At 37.8% G+C, this 18,924-nt stretch overlaps 2 protein-coding genes across 3 annotated transcripts in view; one reads left to right on the top strand and one right to left on the bottom strand.

The window, feature by feature from the left end:
• CORIN (corin, serine peptidase) overlaps positions 1-16,218 on the top strand; it is a 250,569-nt gene extending 234,351 nt beyond the window's left edge. Inside the window, exons 20-22 of one of the 2 annotated variants that reach the window (XM_077136786.1) lie at positions 7,338-7,609; positions 9,165-9,298; positions 13,261-16,218. In XM_077136786.1, coding sequence (XP_076992901.1) covers positions 7,338-7,609; positions 9,165-9,298; positions 13,261-13,443 — 589 coding nt within the window. In that variant the 3' untranslated portion in view covers positions 13,444-16,218. The remainder of the gene's footprint in view (positions 1-7,337; positions 7,610-9,164; positions 9,299-13,260) is intronic. The other variant, XM_077136787.1, reaches the window with a different exon arrangement.
• The window catches only part of ATP10D (ATPase phospholipid transporting 10D (putative)), a 165,065-nt gene continuing 158,087 nt past the window's right edge, over positions 11,947-18,924 (bottom strand). The window contains exon 23 of the mRNA XM_077136785.1: positions 11,947-18,222. Within this exon, the coding sequence (XP_076992900.1) occupies positions 17,898-18,222 (325 nt within the window). The 3' untranslated portion in view covers positions 11,947-17,897. The remainder of the gene's footprint in view (positions 18,223-18,924) is intronic.

Below are 18,924 nucleotides of genomic sequence, written 5' to 3'. Positions count from 1 at the left end.
CTTAATATAACTAACCTGAAACCTCCTTCTCTTGACTTCATGGTCCCTTTTCCACTATTACTTCATGTCAACCACCGTTCACAGTAAAACTCTTAAAATGTTTCACTCCCCGCCCCCCAGTTTTCTCCTCAACACACTCAGGTTGGGCTGTCATCAGGGTCAGTACAGAAATGGTGCTTATGAAAATTTCTAATGACTTCCATCTTGCCAAATCAAGTGGTGAATTCAATTCAAACATTTTTAGCTCCAATCCAAAATCTAATGATTTTAACCCACTGTAACCCTTTCCAGTATTTGATCCTTGCATCCTGTTGAAATTCTTTCTTTACTTTGCTTCTAAAATAACAAAAAAACCACTTTGTTTCCCTCTTACTTCATTGACCTACCCATTTCTTTTTCTTTTCCCAAGTCCTCCTTTGCTGGGCCATTGAATATTTTAGTGCTTCAGGGCCGAATCCTTGGCCTTTTGATCTATCTATACTGACTCATCTAGTCACACTATTTAAAACATTATTTGTTCGTTAATGTCAAATTTATATGTCTAGCTCAAGCCATACTTTACCCCTAACCACACCACCACCCCAGAGCTTCAAACATAGATCTAACTGCTTAGATGAGATATCCATGTAAATGTGTACTAAACACTCTACTTTACATGGCTAAAACAAAGCTATTGATTCCTGGCCTCCCCCACTTATCAAATAATTGTGTACCTCACAAACATTCCCCACATGAGTAAAAGGCATTATTATCCCCTGGTTTACTAATACTCCAACCTAGGACTCATTGAATTTCCTTTCGCATTTACTCCATCATCCAAAATATAACTTGAACCCAACCACCTTTCATCACCTTCTTTGGTATAATTCTAGTCCAAACCATGCTCTTAAGTCTGGACTATTTAGTTGATTTAATTTTTATGACTATTCTTCCCTTATTGTCTATCATCCAATTCTCTAAAATGTAAATCAGACCACGTCACTCCCCTACTTAAAACCCTACAATGCCATCCCATCATAACAAGAATAAAATCTCTTTTTTATCATGGCCTTACAAGATCTAGCCCCTAGCTCTTTGACTGTATCTCCCTCTATTCTCCCCATCATCACTCATTGGGTTCCAATCATATTTACCTTCTTTCTGCTCCTGAAATACTCCAAGCTCATTCCTGCCTCAGGACCTTTGTATCTGCTGTTTCTTCAACTAGGAACAATCCCATATAGTCACAGAGCTGCCCCCTTTCCCATCATTCAGGTCTCATTTTTTTTAATATTGTTATTGACAAAACATAACATACAAACACAAACATTCTTAACATATGAACATTCATTCTTGGTATATAATCCAAGATCATCACAATATCATCACATAGTTGTATATTCATCACCATGATCATTTCTTAGAACATTTGCATCACTCCAGAAAAAGAAATACAAGGAAAAAAGAAAAAACTCCTACATGCCATACCCCTTACCCCTCCCTCTCATTGACTGCTAGTATTTCCATCTACCCAATATGTCAGGTCTGAATTTAGATGTCATTTTCTCAGAGGCATTCTCTACCCACCTAGGTAATGTGACCATCCTCATCGCAATCATTTCTCTATCACTTTGCCCTGTGTTTTTCACTTCTCTGTGCTTGATGATCTTGTCTATATATCTATTTTACTATATAGTACAGTAGAATGAAAGATCTATGAGAGAATGAAGCTCTGTCTGTCTTCCCTGCCTTTGTGTTTTTAGTTTATTCAGCATGGCATAAGCATATAGTAACCTTTCCGTAAATATTTGTTAATTGCTAGCCAGCCCTTTCTTGGTGTTTCTCAGTGATCACATCGGTAGTTCTTTCCATAACTCAGCCTGTAATTTGTCTGAAACTAGAATGTTAATTCATCTACAGAAGGTCAGTGACCTCTCACTGACTCTTCCCATGTTTTGGCCTCACATCAATGTAACATTTCAATGTATTAAGCATCTTATGTTTTCATCCCATAGAAAATGAATATTTTGAATATTGTGTGAGGATCATTCTCCTTGAGTGGAGAATTTGGAAGTAAAGGAAGCTCCCAAGAGTTTTGCTTTGTCTTAGTTATCTGCAATTAAATGATCTAAACATCCTACTTTTTCTCTTCTCTTGTTTTCTTGCACATTATTTCAGTGAAAAACCATTTTTATTATCCTTGCTTGTTTTTTTTTTTTTTCTCCTTCTTCTTCTTTTAAACAAAACTTTTCCTATACTTGACCCAAGACTTCCTGATAACTGCTATGGTTTCATGCTACTCTCTAGGTGATAGACTTACCTTTTAGCAGATTCTTTATTTTCTTGATTATTGCCATCATTTGTGATGGTAGTATCAGAATTTGGCACTTAAAATCTCCCATCTTTTTGAGCTGTACTTGCTTTAAGAGTCTCTAAATAAATGATCATATCTTCTATTTTTTCAAAATATTCTGAAATCTGATTTCCTGAGGTCCAAGATATGGATTGCTGTCCTCTTAGTGTGCTTTTGTGGACCGTTGGATAACAAAATTACTCACTTTCTGAAATTTTATCACTGATCGCTAGCTCCTCATCACAGCTGGAAGAGATGTTTAGTAAAGGGAACAAATCTTCCCAATAGTACATACATCTGCCGTCATTTCACTCCAGTGAGTCTCCCTCCATTCCATATGTTTTTTTTCCTCTGTGGCCAGCATCTGATTCCTCCAACTTATTGTTGACCATGTACCTTCTCTTTGTTTTGGAGAAGTTTGGTAGAAAGGGTGAGGTCTAGGCATTTGGAGGGGTTTGAAGGACAAGCATTTTCTTGTTTACCATCACTTACCAGCTTTGTGACCTTAGATGAGTTACTCACCCACTCTGAGGCATTGCTTTCTCATCCCTGAAAGGGAGTAAGAATTCCTATTTACATCTCACTGTTTGAGATCATTTGAAGTAATGTGTGTTAAACTGTTTTGCAAGATAAAACAGAGAGGAAGGAACCCATCTACTTTGCTTATCGTTTACATTTTATAACTTTTAGTCAGCATTTAAACTGGGGATGCTTTACATTAACTTCATAATGTTGGCATCTCTTGAGCAGATGGAACATGTGTCACACAGCAATCACCCAGAGCTGAGAGGTTGCTAGTCTCAGGAAGGGCAGGGACTTCTGGTGGACAGTCTGGACTCATTGACTTAGACCTAGCTCCTTCACTCATTTACTTTGGTGATTGCCCTATTCTAAGAACCTGTTAACTTTGTCTGCTACAGAGAATACTTTAAAAATCCTAAAGGCAGAGCACAAAAAATAAGGAGTTCCTAAGATTTGTAGAAAAGCAGCAACAATGCAGTCATGTGATACTTCTTTATTATTTAGCTCTTTTCACTAAAATAGACAAACGAACATAATCTTTATCTATATATTCTCTACTGGATGCTCTTGAACTGCTCCCAGATCAAGTAGTATTCACATAGCCAGGAATCTCCTTTTCTCTCTTTGCTTCTACCCAGAAATAGGGACGTCTCTGCCATTTCTCCTGACTCATTGTTTCTACACACTTAATATCCCAGTTATAACATTGCTCTACTTGAGGTTCTCCTTTCAAGTAACAGGTTGTTGTTTCTCTTGGGTTTTGCAAGGCTTAAGGAAAAAATTGCTAAGGAGGCTTCATTATTTTTATTATCATACAACAAAAAGGAAAGGCAAAAACCAATATTCTCATTGATGTACTAAGAGAAGCCTGTGAATTTCCTATGTAGTTTTGTTTTTGTTTTGTTGGATATTAATGCCATAAGGATAAGAGTTTATGAAGCAAGAGACAACTGGGTACAAGTTAATAACATTTAACAGTTTTATTGACACTGTTTTTTAATCTTTAGAATTAGATTAACCCAACACTGTAATTTAGTATGTTTGACTGTTTAATACACTGTTTATGATTTAAGCAGTGGCTGAGTGTTACCGCCAAAATTTTGTAGCTCTAATTCAAGGGCATGAAGCTATTAAATAGGCGGAAATTTGTCATCAATTATTACTCAATTTCAGATATCTGAAACAATAGAATCTCAAGTGAATATTGAATATCCCAAATGGCCATGCACTTACTCTTTTTAGGTTAAGAAAATAAAAGGAAGGAAAGAAGGAAAAAGGGAAAGGAGGAAGGGATATGGGAAAAGAAAAGAAAGAAACAAGAGAGAAGGAAGGGAAGGAAGGCAGTGAGGAAGGAAGGAAAGAATTTTTTAATGAGAAAACTCTTCTGTAGCTATCCTGTAGTAAGTGCTCATGAAATAGCACTTTATTATAATTGTTTCTTAAATTGTCCATCTTCATTCAATTTTCAAGTTTGTGTGGGTGAAGATCATATAATTCTTGGCACAATGCTTGGCATAGAGAAATTGCTTTAGATAGATAGATTCAATGAATAATATCAGTTGCTCTTTTTAAGACCTCTAAAATTATTTTTAATTTTTATTTAAAATTTAGAAAGGACAGAATGTATTTTGGGCCAGGCAAATGTACACTTGCTATTTCTAGGGGGCGTTTTTCCACACTTCAGTGGAGTCTCACAGTGAGATGGGCTGGACTGTGCAGAAGAACCTTCTAGTAAATTCTGACTCAAGTATCCAACAATGCTAAAAACAGGTTGAATGTTGAGCTTGGCCCCTTCTTTCCTAACGCTCCTAAAATCTCAGCCCTTAGAATCTTTGCTTTTCCAATGGATAAGAGAGGTATGCCAAGGAGAGAAGGGGTGGCTGGGTTTTTATCCGAGACTTCCTAGTGAGTTTATAATAAAACTGCTTCACAATTATTCAGCCTTAAAAAGGAATGAACTTTTGATATAAGCTATAATAAGCATGAACTTTAGAGACTTAATCATGGGAGAAATCATCCAGACTGAGGAGGAAAAATATTGTATTGATTTCACTCATATGAACTACCTAGAATATCCAAATTCATAAAGACAGGAAATAGATTACAGGTTACCAGGGGCGGAGTGGGTGGTGGAGAGATAGAGCTTAATGCAGAACTTTTGTTCTGGGTGGTGGAAAAATTTTGGTAATGGATGGTGATGACGACATTGTGAATGTAACTAATACCACTGAATTTACACTTGTAAGTGGTTAAAATGTGAAAGTTTCCAGCCTGTATATACTACTACAATACAAAGTTTAAACAAAGAAAAAAATTACTATTTCAAAGGTCTAGGATGAAGTGGTTCTATTTCAGTTGGTAGAGGGTGATACCTAGAGGGTCAGTCCTCTAAAGGCTATTGAGATGATTCTGATGCTCAACCAGGGTTGAGAAATGAATGGTCCATCTGGTCAAATCTACAAACTTTACTCTCCCTTAAGGATGGACAGCACCCAACTTAGAAGAGTTGTAAGAGACTGTCACTAGTGGTCAGAGCAAAGGTGGGAACCACATGACAGCTGGGAGAGGTCCCTAATGAGGGTTCTACCCAACACTGGGGTCCCATGCCTTTGACCCGGACACTCGCTGAAAGAGGAAGGGATCAGAACAGAGAAGAGAGTGGAGGGATCAGGGAAGGATGGATGTCGTCTTGGTGACTGGAGTCTGCTACCAGTAAGTGTATTAAAACAATACCGTTTGTACCATCATTAAACAATGCTTATTGAGGCTCAGTGAAGATAGCAATGAAAAAGACAAGCAAAGTCCCTGCCCTTGCAGATGTGACAGTCTAGTGGGGAGACAGAGAATAGATGAAGGATATATGATGTCAGATGATGGCTATGATTAAAAAAATGATAATAAAGCAGGGTCAAGAGTAGAGAAGTGATGGGGTCAGGTTAAGGGTTAGGCAGGTTGGCCAGGAAGGGCAGCTCTTTGACATGATATCTAAGTCAGATCTGGATAAAAAAGAGAGAGTAAAGGTGGACTAGAAAGACAGTCCCTGGGGTTAGAAAGGATCAGATCATGTGGGGTCTTGCAGATCATGGGTAGGAGTTGGGAATTTGTTTCAAGTGTAATACAAAGCAATTTCAGGGTTATGAGCATGACATGGACTTGAACTAATTTTATTTTTAAAAAAGATAACTCTGATTGCTGTGAGGAAGAATGGATGGCTGTTGCAGTGGTGCAACTAAGTGAGAGCGCCTTGGATTAAGATTTTAGTGGTAGAGGATGAAGAAATGGCACAATTCAGGATATATTTGAAAGTAGGGTGGTGCAAATGTGGATGTACTTAATATTTGGTGTAAGAGAAAGAGAAGATTCCATTGGATGGGCAGATTAGAGCAGAGCCAATCATGTAAGTTTATGGAGGAGGGAAGAAGGGAATGAAACATTCTGTTTGGATACCAGAAAGCAGTGGACAGTGCGGTGTTTTAGAATCGGCCTATGGCAATTGTTTGCCTGGGTTTGGATCATGTGTCCCCCACTTACTAGCTGTGTGGTAATAGCTGAGTGCTAACTCTCTTTGTGCTTTTGTCTCCTCATCTCTAAAATGGTGCATTAAAACAACATCCATATCCTAGGATGATTAGAAGTATTAAATAACTGAAAAATTAATTTAGAATATTATCAGATGCGTGGTAAACATTCGATAAATCTTACTCATCCAAGTAAATTGAACAGACATTTGGACATACATGACTGCAGCTCAGGGAGAGGATGCAGCTGCAAGTATAAGTTTGGAAGTCAAAAGGGTACAGGTAGTATTTAAAGCCATTGGCCTGGATGCAGTCATCAGAGGGATGAGTATGGAATGAAAAGAGTTGGCTGAGGATAGAGACCTGGGGTCCATGTGATCAAAGAGAGATGTGGTGCACAGCTAATCCTGGGAGCCATGAGGTTAAGTGTTTTAAAATGAAAGTTAACTATATAGTGTCAAGTTTTCCAAAATAATAGAGCCTGAGTTGATCATTGGATTTGGAAACTTGGAAGTTGTGGGCAATCTTTTTAAGCTGCTGGCTTAAAATCGCTTAAAACTGAGAAAACTTGACATTTCCTCCAGGGACTTACTCCTACATGGAAGGATAGCTCAGCCTTGGGGTTTTCTTCTTTTTTGGTTTTCTCTTGTCTTCTATCTCTTCTTCCTATCTTTTCAGTGCTTCTCCCTTTTTTCTTAATTAAGCAAATAGCCGCTCTGCCTACCTTTAAAAGTGAATGTTTTATTGTGAAAAATAGCCCCATTCAAGAATCATGAATTTCGTTTTCCAAAATAATATTTGTTAATCACTCAGACCATAAAATAAATGCTTCTAACATGACGACATTGGGAGGTGGGCATGGAAATTGCCATATTTACAGATATAAAATACTTAAAAAAGAAATTGCCTATTAAAAGATAAATCTAAGTTTAAGGTGCCAATGGCTCTTGAAATTGTTATTTTAGGAGAGAAAATGCTGCTGTTTGGAAAGTGGTGCTTGGCATCAACAATCTTGACCACCCGTCGATGTTCATGCAGACACTTGCTGTGAAGACCATCATCCTGCACCCTCGCTACAGCCGGGCAGTGGTGGACTATGACATCAGCATAGTCGAGCTAAGCAGAGACATCAATGAGACCAGCTATGTCCGGCCTGTCTGCTTACCCAGCAAGGGGCAGCTGGTAGAACCTGATACATACTGCTATATCACAGGCTGGGGGCACATGGGCAGCAAAAGTAAGCCGGGATCCTCAAGAGCATTGCCTTTTAGCTTCTAACAAAGAATACTCCGTTGATTATAAGCCTTTGGCCATAATTCCCCTCTTTTCATTTATAATAGTAGGGCCACAAACGGTAACTACATGGCATATGTGTCACAATCTCCCTTCCATGCAATTCGTAGACATCAGTAATCTATAACAGCACTTCCATCTCCCCAGCCCAGATGCAACCTCAAAAATCTTTCTCTACTCCTTGGAATTTTTCTCCCACCAATGTTTTGAAGTTGCCATGCAAGGTGATATAAGAGCAGAATATACACTATATTGCCTCTCCTTTTGTATTCTATCCACAATGTCCACAACAGACTCAGTAATTGTGCGACATATTGAACAAACCACACATGTGATTTTGGGTTTGGCTCCTTGGGGTAATAACAGACCACAAGTGAACAAGAATGATTCTAATGAATAGCAAAGGTCTGAATTAAGTCAGAAATAACTGATTGACTCTTTCTGTACCACTTGCTAGATATAGACTGTCTAGCAATTAGTTATTAACAATAAGTAAGAATTGCTTCTTAACAAATAACCAATTCTCAGTCACTTCATCTATAAAGTAGGAAAAATAATAAATAGTAATGATCTAATTCACAGGATTGTTGGAAAAATTAAAGGCAATAATGCACAGGAAATGCCAAATGTGGATATCTGGCCCACAGCTAGTACCCAATATATATTAGTTACTGTTCTTATTTTATTGCCATTCTTTTGACAACTCTTAAAACTATCATTGTCTGCATCACATTGATTTTTCCAAAAATGATTTTTTTCCAATAAGATGCCCTGTACCTGTATATACACTTCTTCAGTATCACTGTCTAAAAGTAGAACAGTGGGTATGATTTTGTAGAATGGCTACAGAGCAAAGGTTCATGCTGTCTTATTTCAAGGAATCTATTGTTATGCTGTGAGAACTTTCAAGCAAGATGGAATTCACATATATCTTCTGTTGGCACCAAGGATTAACTTTGTCTCTTTTGACTTCTCTTTGTCATATGCGCTAGAATTATATGTTCTTACAGCAAATAACAGCTATTATACCCCATGGTGAGACACATTTTCTTCACTAAGGATAGGGAAACTCTCCCCTTGTTAGATTTAACAGATACTAGTTTTAGCAAAGCAAGGCCGACATGCTGGGCTGACACCGAGCTGGGAGCCTCCTATCTGGAGCATGGCTTCAATGTTTTCCTTTCCTTTATAGTAGCTATTGTTTTTGTGGCAGCATATAACAAGGTGTGTGTGTAAGGGGTGTGGGGACACTAGCCAAGTTATTGACCAATCTGTGCCTTAATTTCCTCATTAAATAACATGAAGGGGTTTTACCAGATCAGTGTCATGAGCACTTCTAATTGGAAAATTCTGATTCCAAAGAAGCCCTTATCTTTGAGATGACATTTCAAACAAGGAATATGTTTCTCTTGATATCAAAATGTAATCGCATAATAGTTAGCCAACCTCACTTTTGAGTAATTTTATCAACTTTCATATTGTTCTTCTTCTTAATTCAGTGCCTTTTAAGCTGCAAGAGGGAGAGGTCCGCATCATTTCTCTGGAGCAGTGTCAGTCCTACTTTGACATGAAGACCGTCACCTCCAGGATGGTCTGTGCTGGCTACGAGTCCGGCACCGTGGACTCGTGCATGGTAAGTTGCATCCCAGGTGACCAAGGAGACTCAGTTCAGCGGTGGCCGTGTGGGTCGCTCTACACTCATTGGTATACATGTCTGGTTCTTTGGGAACATTTATTGAATATGATTTATTGCTGATGGTTTAATTATTAACCCAGTGTCTGGGCGATTCCCCTAATTACTCCCAGGCTCTTCACTGGGGATGACTTCAGCTTTCTTACCCCCTGTGTGAGGAACCTTTGGTCAGCAGGAGGATGAAAGATGATGGTTCCAGTCCATCTGTCTCTAACATTTTATTGGCCAGCATGAGTGGGGCTCTGAGAGGAGCTGACGGTAACTATGGCTCCAGCCAGTCTGCCCCAGGAAGCCCGGGACATCAGATAGTTTTTGCCAGTCATCAGGGTATTGGCCTTGAAGTCATAATGCTAACATGGATTTCCAGGTGTGCTGCGGGACTGTGTTTGCCCCAAGGCTGACCACGCTGGCACTGACTGGGCTCTCACTTGATTGCCAGCATGTCCTCAAATGTCACTGAACACAACCTGTTGACACTTAGGAACCCTGGTTGCAGCCATTCATAGAGCATGCTCACCTGGCAATGCAGGGAAGCATTTTTATTTTTACTTGATAACTACTTACTGAATATCATACTGGCTCCCAGGGAGGGGTAAAAAGGTGCAAATACACAAGGAAGCTGATAGCACAGAAAGACAGTTATTATACTTCATATCTATGAACCGCCTTTTTGTATCACTTCTTAGGAACAGATCAAATTGTCCTCCCCACATTTGAGAGTCACAGAAGGGATACTACACTACTACAGCGCTGCCCAATATAATTAAATAAATATTTTCAATGACTCATTTTAGAGAGGGTGAATCAGGGGTTTGCAAATGGCCCAGACATGATTCCTTAGACAGCTGTCATGGGAAAGAGGGAGACAGAATGGGCCCATGGAGTTTCACTGAGGGGCTGCCTTCTGGCCAGGGTCCATCAGGAGTGGTGGGCAGCAGGAGAGGAATCCTTGCCTTCTGTGCAAGAGGCCCAGATTTGATTTCCCAAGCAAAGAAAATGGGTTTAAGGAGGCAACACAGAGTGGGACCTTGAGCACAGGATTGGCAGCTTGAAAGATCTGGGTTGGATCCCATCTCTGCTTGTAAGTACAGTGTAACTTGAGGAAGTTATTGAACTTCTCTGGAGAGTTTACTCATGGGGAAGAAGGGGTTAAGTGTGTCTAATTTGTAGGGTTTTTGAGGATTAAGTGAATCAGTGTATGTGGATACTCCTATCTTTCACATAGCCATGTGACACCTGGCACATATTTAGGTACTTAATGAATGGCAATTATATTAGCATTAACATCTATCAGTTGAGTGTTTATTGTGTTCCAGACTGTCTTCATAAGGCTATGTATTAACTCATTAAACCCTCACAATTACCCCACAAAGAAGTATCATTGTTTTCCCTCCTCCAGGGATCAAGAAAATGAGGACCAGAGAGGTTAAGTAACTTGCTTTAGATCACCCAGCATGAAGGTGGTTGAGAGAGGATATGAACCCAGACAGTCTGCCTTCAAGGCCCAAGTGTTCAGCCACTGTACTGTCTAATAGCAGTGATTGATCTGAATGCTTTTCCCTTTCTCCAACATCATTGGGAAGTCTACCAATAACTAGTATCTCTTGGCATATGTTCAAGACCATCTTTTGGTAATTGATAAAGAGGAGCAAGGTCAGTGATTCTTTGAAAGGGAATTTAAGGCCCAAGCACATTATGCATTATAAGTGCAGGCATGTTCCCATCATGTGGTATAAGAGGAACCAGGGTCTGCCAACTTCTTGAGTAGTGGGAATTCAACCCTTGTGGATATCTTAAAGGCATACCAGCTTTTCTCTAACACGACTCCAGGTAGAAAATTTAAAACAAAAACATAAACACCACCACAAAAAAAAGCAAAAGCTGCTTCTTACTAGGTCTGAAGCAAGACTATATACCAACCCTTCTATGATAAGACATACATTATCTTCCTTAATTGCATCAATGGGGCACATTGGAAACTGTGGATCCCTCAGTGAGGGTCTATAAATCATGAGAGTAACATCTGAGGCCAAACATAAACTTTGGCCTAGAGCCCTGCATCAGAGAAATGTAAAAGGACCAGAAAGACAGAACCAAATTCTGCCTTATATGTATTCTCCCTTTTTTGAATTGCTTTTCTTTCCACCTCTTGTTTTTCACCAATTGCCCACTTGCCTCACAAGGCCTAACTCCAAACCTGCATCTTAGTAAGGCTTTTTTTTTTTCCTTCTCTGCCCAGAAATAATTGCACATTCCTTTGAAATCCCATTATAGCCTAAAGATGTTGCTTTCATATAAAGTCATTCTTGTGACCCAAATAGACTTTCAACTCCTATAGTCCCTAGAACAGAATCTTGTGAAGAGTGAATGTGAAATAATTATTTGGCTGATTTTCTGACCTCTAATCATGTTCCATTTTAATCATTCCCTGGAATAATAAATAGATCAACCTAAATAACTGAAGATCTTAGCTTTTCTTTTACATTGCATAAGGGTAGAATGCTTTTGTGTGTGAAATATGTCTAAGAATGTTTCCAATAAGTTTTGCTTTTTTAAAAAAATTTCAATTAGGATATCAAGTGGAATAATTTATTCAACTCCTTGTTTATCATATAGGCTTAGGACATTGGAAAGTTATAAATGTTTCTACAAAAGAACACATCACAGTCAATAATTCAATTTTGCTTTCATAGCAATAATAATTACTAACATTCCTAAGAAGCAGATAGCTAACAGTGATAGAATCCAAGTGCTGACAGCAGACTGCCTGGGTTTAAATCCTCACTCTGCCACTGAACAAGATTTTAAATCTGTGCTTCAGTTTCATTATTTGCAAAATGGATATGTAATTACTACTACTGCTGCTGCTTCCACTGCTACTACTATCAACTCATAAGATTTCGTGAAGCATAAATAAATGAGCTAATACATGGAAAATGTTTAGTAGAACAACATTTTCCCCATCATTTACAATTGAGACCATAGATATGATAGATATACTTCCAAGTATGAAATTCTTGCTGGCTGTGGGGATTTGGAACTTTCCACAGTGAATTCACATAATTTTTTCTTTTTAGGGCATCAACCCTTTTCTTTTGAGACAGTACAGAATAAACCTCTCTAACCTACTTTTTTTCAGATGTAGCAAATATTAATGTCTACAAGGCCGTATTTGTTTGTTATTCATGTTTGGGGGGAAAGAACTATAAATGAAACTCAATGGCAACAGCTAAACTTAAATATCAAGAATGAGAATCTCTGTATATGTGAAATAAAATTTAGCCTAAAAATAAACAAAACACCATAGAGTCAGTAATCCTTAAGTGGTATTTCCCATTCAAGTATGTCATTTGAAAAAGTCCTAAGAACTATTAAGAAATGCTGTAAGGGACTCCAAAATGGGTTATTCTTAATGTATTCATTCATATGGCAAAAAATCTTGAAAGTAGGGAGTTATTTTAGAACATTTTTCTAGTGTTGTTTTGTGAGAAAAATCTTGGCTTCATTTTTAGGTATTTTCTACGTTTATAATATGGATCAAACTTAAGGGATGGGGTCAATTATGACATAATCTGTTCTGAAAGATTGTCTTTTATGGCATATTTTGACAAATCCAGGAAATACATGAAAAAATATCTTCTGATATCACAGAAAGAAAGAACATAGTTCTTTCTTCAAGCCACATGCATCCTTTTAAAGATCAGACTTTAAGATGTTCGTTTGAAAATTCCATTCATATAATGGAAAGCATGTTCTTTCCACGGGCTGACAATGAAAGCTTTGTTGAAAATTTCCAGGGAGTTGGTTAAGTTGGATTTGGCTTTATCGTACCTTCAGGATAATATGGACACCATTATGGCTCTGAAATATCAGTGACTAACGTCCATTGCTATTCATTGCAGGGTGACAGCGGTGGGCCTCTTGTTTGTGAACGACCTGGAGGACACTGGACATTATTTGGTTTAACTTCATGGGGCTCTGTCTGCTTTTCCAAAGTCCTAGGACCTGGAGTTTATAGCAATGTGTCATACTTCATTGAATGGATTGAAAGACAAATATACATTCACACCTTTCTCCTAAACTAATTCCAAAGATGACCTGAGACTTTTGCCAAGTTATATTCAAAGAAAATGATCTTCTTGACTGTAGAAAACTTCCTGCAGAGAGCAGCTATACAGAAGCACTTTTCAGAGGCAGGGATGCTTGACAGTGCATGGCAAATTTTCAGGCTTATTTTGGTTTAACTTTATTCAGCTCTCTTAAAACCTTATTTTCCCTCTTATTTGAAGTTCAATGAAAGGCTTAAAAAAACAAACACAGCAAAGCAGTTATTTTTCCTTTGCCAAGCCTAACCTTGACTGCAGCATGGAATTATCAGTTGTGGCAGAGATTTAGAATCATGCAGGCACAAATGTAACAGGTTATAGAAAGTTTCCTTTCTCTCTATCACAAAAAGGACCTTGAGATCCAGGCAGACTAATGTCTGTCAGCCGCTGTTTCTTAAGCACCATAGCATAGCAGCAAATCAGTGACATTGGAGACTTGCTTTTGACTTATTAGAAGCCAAGATTATTTACATGGTTAAATTATTTACTATTATGCTTTTAAAGTTTGCATAATTCTGAGAATTTATGAAAGTCAGTCAGAGGTAAAAAGATCAGTAGCATCCACTGGGGTGGTGAAATAGGACAAATTGAGCACAACACGCTTCAAATATCAATATTGACATTTGGCATTATAAGCCTGCACATTCTGGATTTAAATCAAGGTTGTAATTCCAAATTTTGTAGCAAAGTCTCCTTAGAGCTTTCCCTGTAGCTGAGCTTTGCTAAATATCTAGCAGTTCCCAATTGAGAGTTCAGCAACTAGGTCGACATTTTGCTTTTCCAACCTATATCACAATGGAATGGGGGTTAAACCTTGCCAAAGGAGGAGAATGTGTTCTAGAGTAGAGATACGCAATAATTTTTTTTAAAAATAATTAAATTGTATGCCTCATCCCCATTTTAATATTTGCCAGTTTTCCTGTGTTCACCCATACTAATAAAGTCACAGAACTATATCTCAAAGTACAGTCAACTTTGCATGGAGTCAAATATTTTGTAATTTCCTTGAAAGATGTTTAATATCTGGTGTTGCCTTTTTTCTAATTGGTAATTAAAAACAAAATTTCAAAAATGCTTTTAAGCACTAGGCCACTTGAGGCATATTAATTTTTGAAGCAATTAGTGGTTAAAGTAGATTTCCCCACTAAAAAGCTTCAGAGCACGTATACTGAATTTAATTAGTTGGGTGTCCAGTTTGCAACATCCAAATGCCTTTGGAACAAGTAAGTTTCCCTACTAAATTCCACCAGCGTTCCACATAGAGACTACCTGCAATTTTATACACGTATTTTTGTACTCTTTTTCTATGTGTACACATATTTGAAATTCAAAAGCTTATCTTTCCATGTCATTGAATCTGGTCCTGTAGTTTGTTTTATCCTATTGAGAGTGTTAAATTCAGCAACCGAATTGTGATCACAATTGTATACGCTTAAGAAGATACACCAGCTTTGTCATAGTTGTAGGTATATAATGTAATAATTTTTAGCCTTGCTCACCTTATGTTCAGTGAAATGTACATATTATTCTTATTTTAAATACTCCTTACTACAAATAAAATGGTATAATCTTTTCTTTTTTCAGGATATGGTACACGGATAGCAATTTCCAGAAACCCCCTCTCCCACGAGGCATGTTAGGTTGATGCCCTGTTTCCCACCAATCAAAAGTTATCTATCACGTCTCACTCCCACAGGAACATGCTGTCTTATTCTAGATGACAGATAATTCCTTGACTTTCATAAGTTGCTAATAGTCTCAAATTACCCACTGGGTGTCCGGTGAGAACTTTAGTAGCCGGTAAGAGTAGACTGATCTTGGGTATCCAGAGTGCATTTTGGTAACTGGATCCAAATCCTTTATAACATTTTTTGGGGTAAACTTACATCCAAAATGTTTATTAAAAATCACTTTCCCTTGGCTATCAAGAGAAATGGACTAGATTTTGGTTCCCTTAAATTTGATGGAAAAAGTATAATGAATACCGAAATGCAATGAATCGCATCAGTTTGGGTAACTTGGTGCCAAGAGTTAGTCACTGTAGATGAGACCCTTTGTAGCCAATACAGATACCTAACCTCTTTCCCCTGGGGGTCAGATGTGTTTCAGAATCCTGATTTTTTCAAATTTTAAAAAGATAATACAGTGCATATATTGCATATTCTAATCCCAACGAGGGTTGGAGTAGCACCTAATAATAAAATATACTAATATTTTTGTAGCAAAATATATGAATGCTTACATTAAATGGGATAATTAAAGAAATAAATAGCCTCACTTCTATTTAGTGTATGTTTTGTCACCAACCGAGTTTGTGCCTAATTAATAAAAAATGTACAGTTTTAAAGAGGTTTTTTGGGAGAGCGGGGGGACTTGGGGATTTTGCATTCGTGGTTAAGAGGCCAACACTTGAGATTTTCCCCTACTTATATGTACAGATATAAAGGTTAGAAACTGACCTTTCTTCTTAGCCTTTTTGTCTCATTCTTTTCATCCTTACATACTAATCCTTCATTCACAAGTACATATATTTCTACATTTTTATTTCTCAGAAAATGATGATCTCAGGGAATGAAAGCCAGCTGCTCTGAGGAGAGCAGATGATATGTTATCACCAATTTTTCCATACAAAAAAGGACCAAAACAATGTTCTAGTAAGTCTGCTTTGGGTCTTGCCTTCTAGGCTCTGGTCCCAATTATGGTTGGCTACGGTGAGTATCACAGGAGTGATGACAGTTTTTCAAAACACGTTATTTATTAAATAGTTTATTTAAAAAAATCAGAAGGATTTTTTTTTATGATTTTGTGGAAGAGCAGCTTCCACTAGCTACGTGGGATTTCAAAACATCTTGAAATCAGTCCGTATAAAGACTATTTGTGATAATATCAGAAAGCTACAAAAGTGTTGGAACAAGACATTAGGCAGCAGGAAGAAGATGCAGCCCTGAGGATAAGAGAGTAACAGGCATTAAGAAAACCTTCATATAGACATGGAACGAGAGCATGGAGGCTCATGAAAGAGATTCTAGGTGATTGGTGGTTGGCAAGTTTTCGATGTATAGAGAGAAATTCAAAAGAACTAGCAAGAATACATTTTCATACAATAACACCTAGCTCTACTTGGTATATGATGGTTTCTTCGTTCCAACTAAAGCTAACATACGTGATCCACAACAACTGTTAACGTGCTATACACAAATTCATGTCCTAAAAGTATTAAAAAATAATTTATTTATTTATTTCTTCTAAAAACCTCACGGTTTTTTAATTTATTTCTTCTAAAAACCTCATGGAAACCTCCTGAAAACAATCTATACTCATCTCAATTAAGTTTTTAGAGGCTACCATGCCAGAAAAGTTGTAGGGTAGTGTAAAGACTATGAACTCTCAAATGGTCTTTAGAAGAAGGTTTTGTAATTGTCTCATTTTCATCAGGTTATTGTCAGATTTAAAATACAGGAAAATTTCAAAATGGGTTGTAGGCTCGGCTGATTCTGGCTGCCTGCCCATAACCTCTGTTTCCCAGCCAGACCATCTGGGCAGAGGTAGACTTCATGGAAGTTCTTCTCTTGACTGGAAGCAGAGTGAGGAATACTGATGGTATGTCAGCATTCTCTGTGTCCCTTCTGGACAAAGGCCTTTGGTTCTCAAGAGAACACTGAAATGAGCAGAGGTACAGCTAACATCTCAGTCAGCAGACCAGAGGTATCTTCCTACAGGAAATAAAAAGCTCATAATGATTGATAACTGTATTTTAAATAGTGCAATTATGGCCCTATTTCAGGTACATTGTTTAAAATGATCTTAGGAATTTACCTGGAAATTAACCATTTATAACATTTTTCCTTATGGAGAGCTTCTTGGAATGCTAACTGATCAATCTAAAAGCTCTATTTTTCTTAATTGCTTAAAAAAATTTCAGATTGGGGCCTGCTCATGTAAAATAATTTCCAAGAATCTGAGATGATGATCTCTCAGTAGAATAAATATATCACAAATGAGCCCCCCCCTAAAAAAAGTATGCATTTCTAAGAAAAAACGCTTTTACAAAATCCAAAAAGTTCTATAGAAACATTTCATTTTAAATTAAATATTTCACTTCCCCAAATTCCATCCAGGTCAAGCTGTATCCACCCTTTTTTTAGGGAGTGAGGCAGTTGCATGGTTCTGGAATTCAACCTGGGTCTCCCACATGAAAGGTGAGCATTCTACACTGAAATACCCGTGCACCCAAAGTGTATCCCCTTTAAAAAAAAATGTTTCAACAAACATACAATATAAGTCATCATGTTGACTTTTCAGAAGCGGTTAAAATGCTCATGTTCCTTAAGAAAAATCCAAGTCATTTTTTTGCTTGGTAGAGGTGCCTCTTCAAAGTTCCTCTTCCAAACCTGCAGGAATACTTGTGATTTCAAGGAGGGTATTCTGTTTTCTCAATCCTTTGTGGATCCAGCCATTCCTGAGGTCTTAGGCATGTCTGAGTCTAAATCAGTTTCACATACAGATATGTTTCCTTGTTCAGCAGCACAAGAAGTTGCTGACATCATTACAAAGACATTGGAATGGCCAGACATGGGCCTTCTCCCTAACTTAGCAGCTGAGTGATCAGCATACTTGGATGTCACTTGATCCATCTTTCCAACCTCTCTCCACTGCTTCAGAACTTCAGTCCTCTCCTTTGGAGTCAGTCTGTCAAGGTGCTTAGCTCTCAGAACTGGAGAAGGAAACAGGGATCCCTGAAGAGCTCGGTATACAAACCTAGGATACAAAGAGCATCACAGAATTATAGCCACCCCAAATGTATCACGTAGCACAACAAAATATACTTACCCATTAGAAAATGTAAAACATTCTAGTGGCTGTTTGTCGTCTTGAGGTAAAGAAGGAGGGGAAATGAACTATAAAAAGGAGATAATAATAGTATTTAATAAATTAATATTTGTTAAACACTTAGAACATAGTAAGTGCTTTAAAAATAAATATAAATAGGGTGAGCCACAGTGGCTCAGTGGCAGAGTTTATGCCTGCCATGCCGGAGATCTGGGTTCATTTTCCGGTGCCTGCCCATGCAAAAAAAAAATAAATAAATAAATAAATAAATATAAATAAATAAATTCTGTAAAGTAGAGAAATCAATAGTTGCACACATTGCAGGCTTACTGTATTAAATTGTGTCTGAAATGAGATAATACATGTAAAGCAGACTAAGTGTTGGCACATAGTAAGTGTTCAAAAAATGCTAGCAATTTGTATTGGTTTCCTATGGTCGCTATGACAAATTATCACAAGCTTGGTGGCTTAACACACAAATTCATTCTTTCACAGTTTTGGAAGTCAAAAGTCTAAATTCAATATCACTGGGTGAAAACAAGGGCTCCGCAGGGTTGAGTTCCTTCCAGAAGCTTAGGGGAAAATCTGGTCCTTGCCTCTTCCAGCTGCTGATGGCTGCCAGCATTCCTG

Source organism: Tamandua tetradactyla, chromosome 19 (assembly GCF_023851605.1).
Source record: "Tamandua tetradactyla isolate mTamTet1 chromosome 19, mTamTet1.pri, whole genome shotgun sequence".
Taxonomy (NCBI): Eukaryota; Metazoa; Chordata; class Mammalia; order Pilosa; family Myrmecophagidae; genus Tamandua; species Tamandua tetradactyla.
This window is presented reverse-complemented; position numbering and strand designations above follow the sequence as displayed.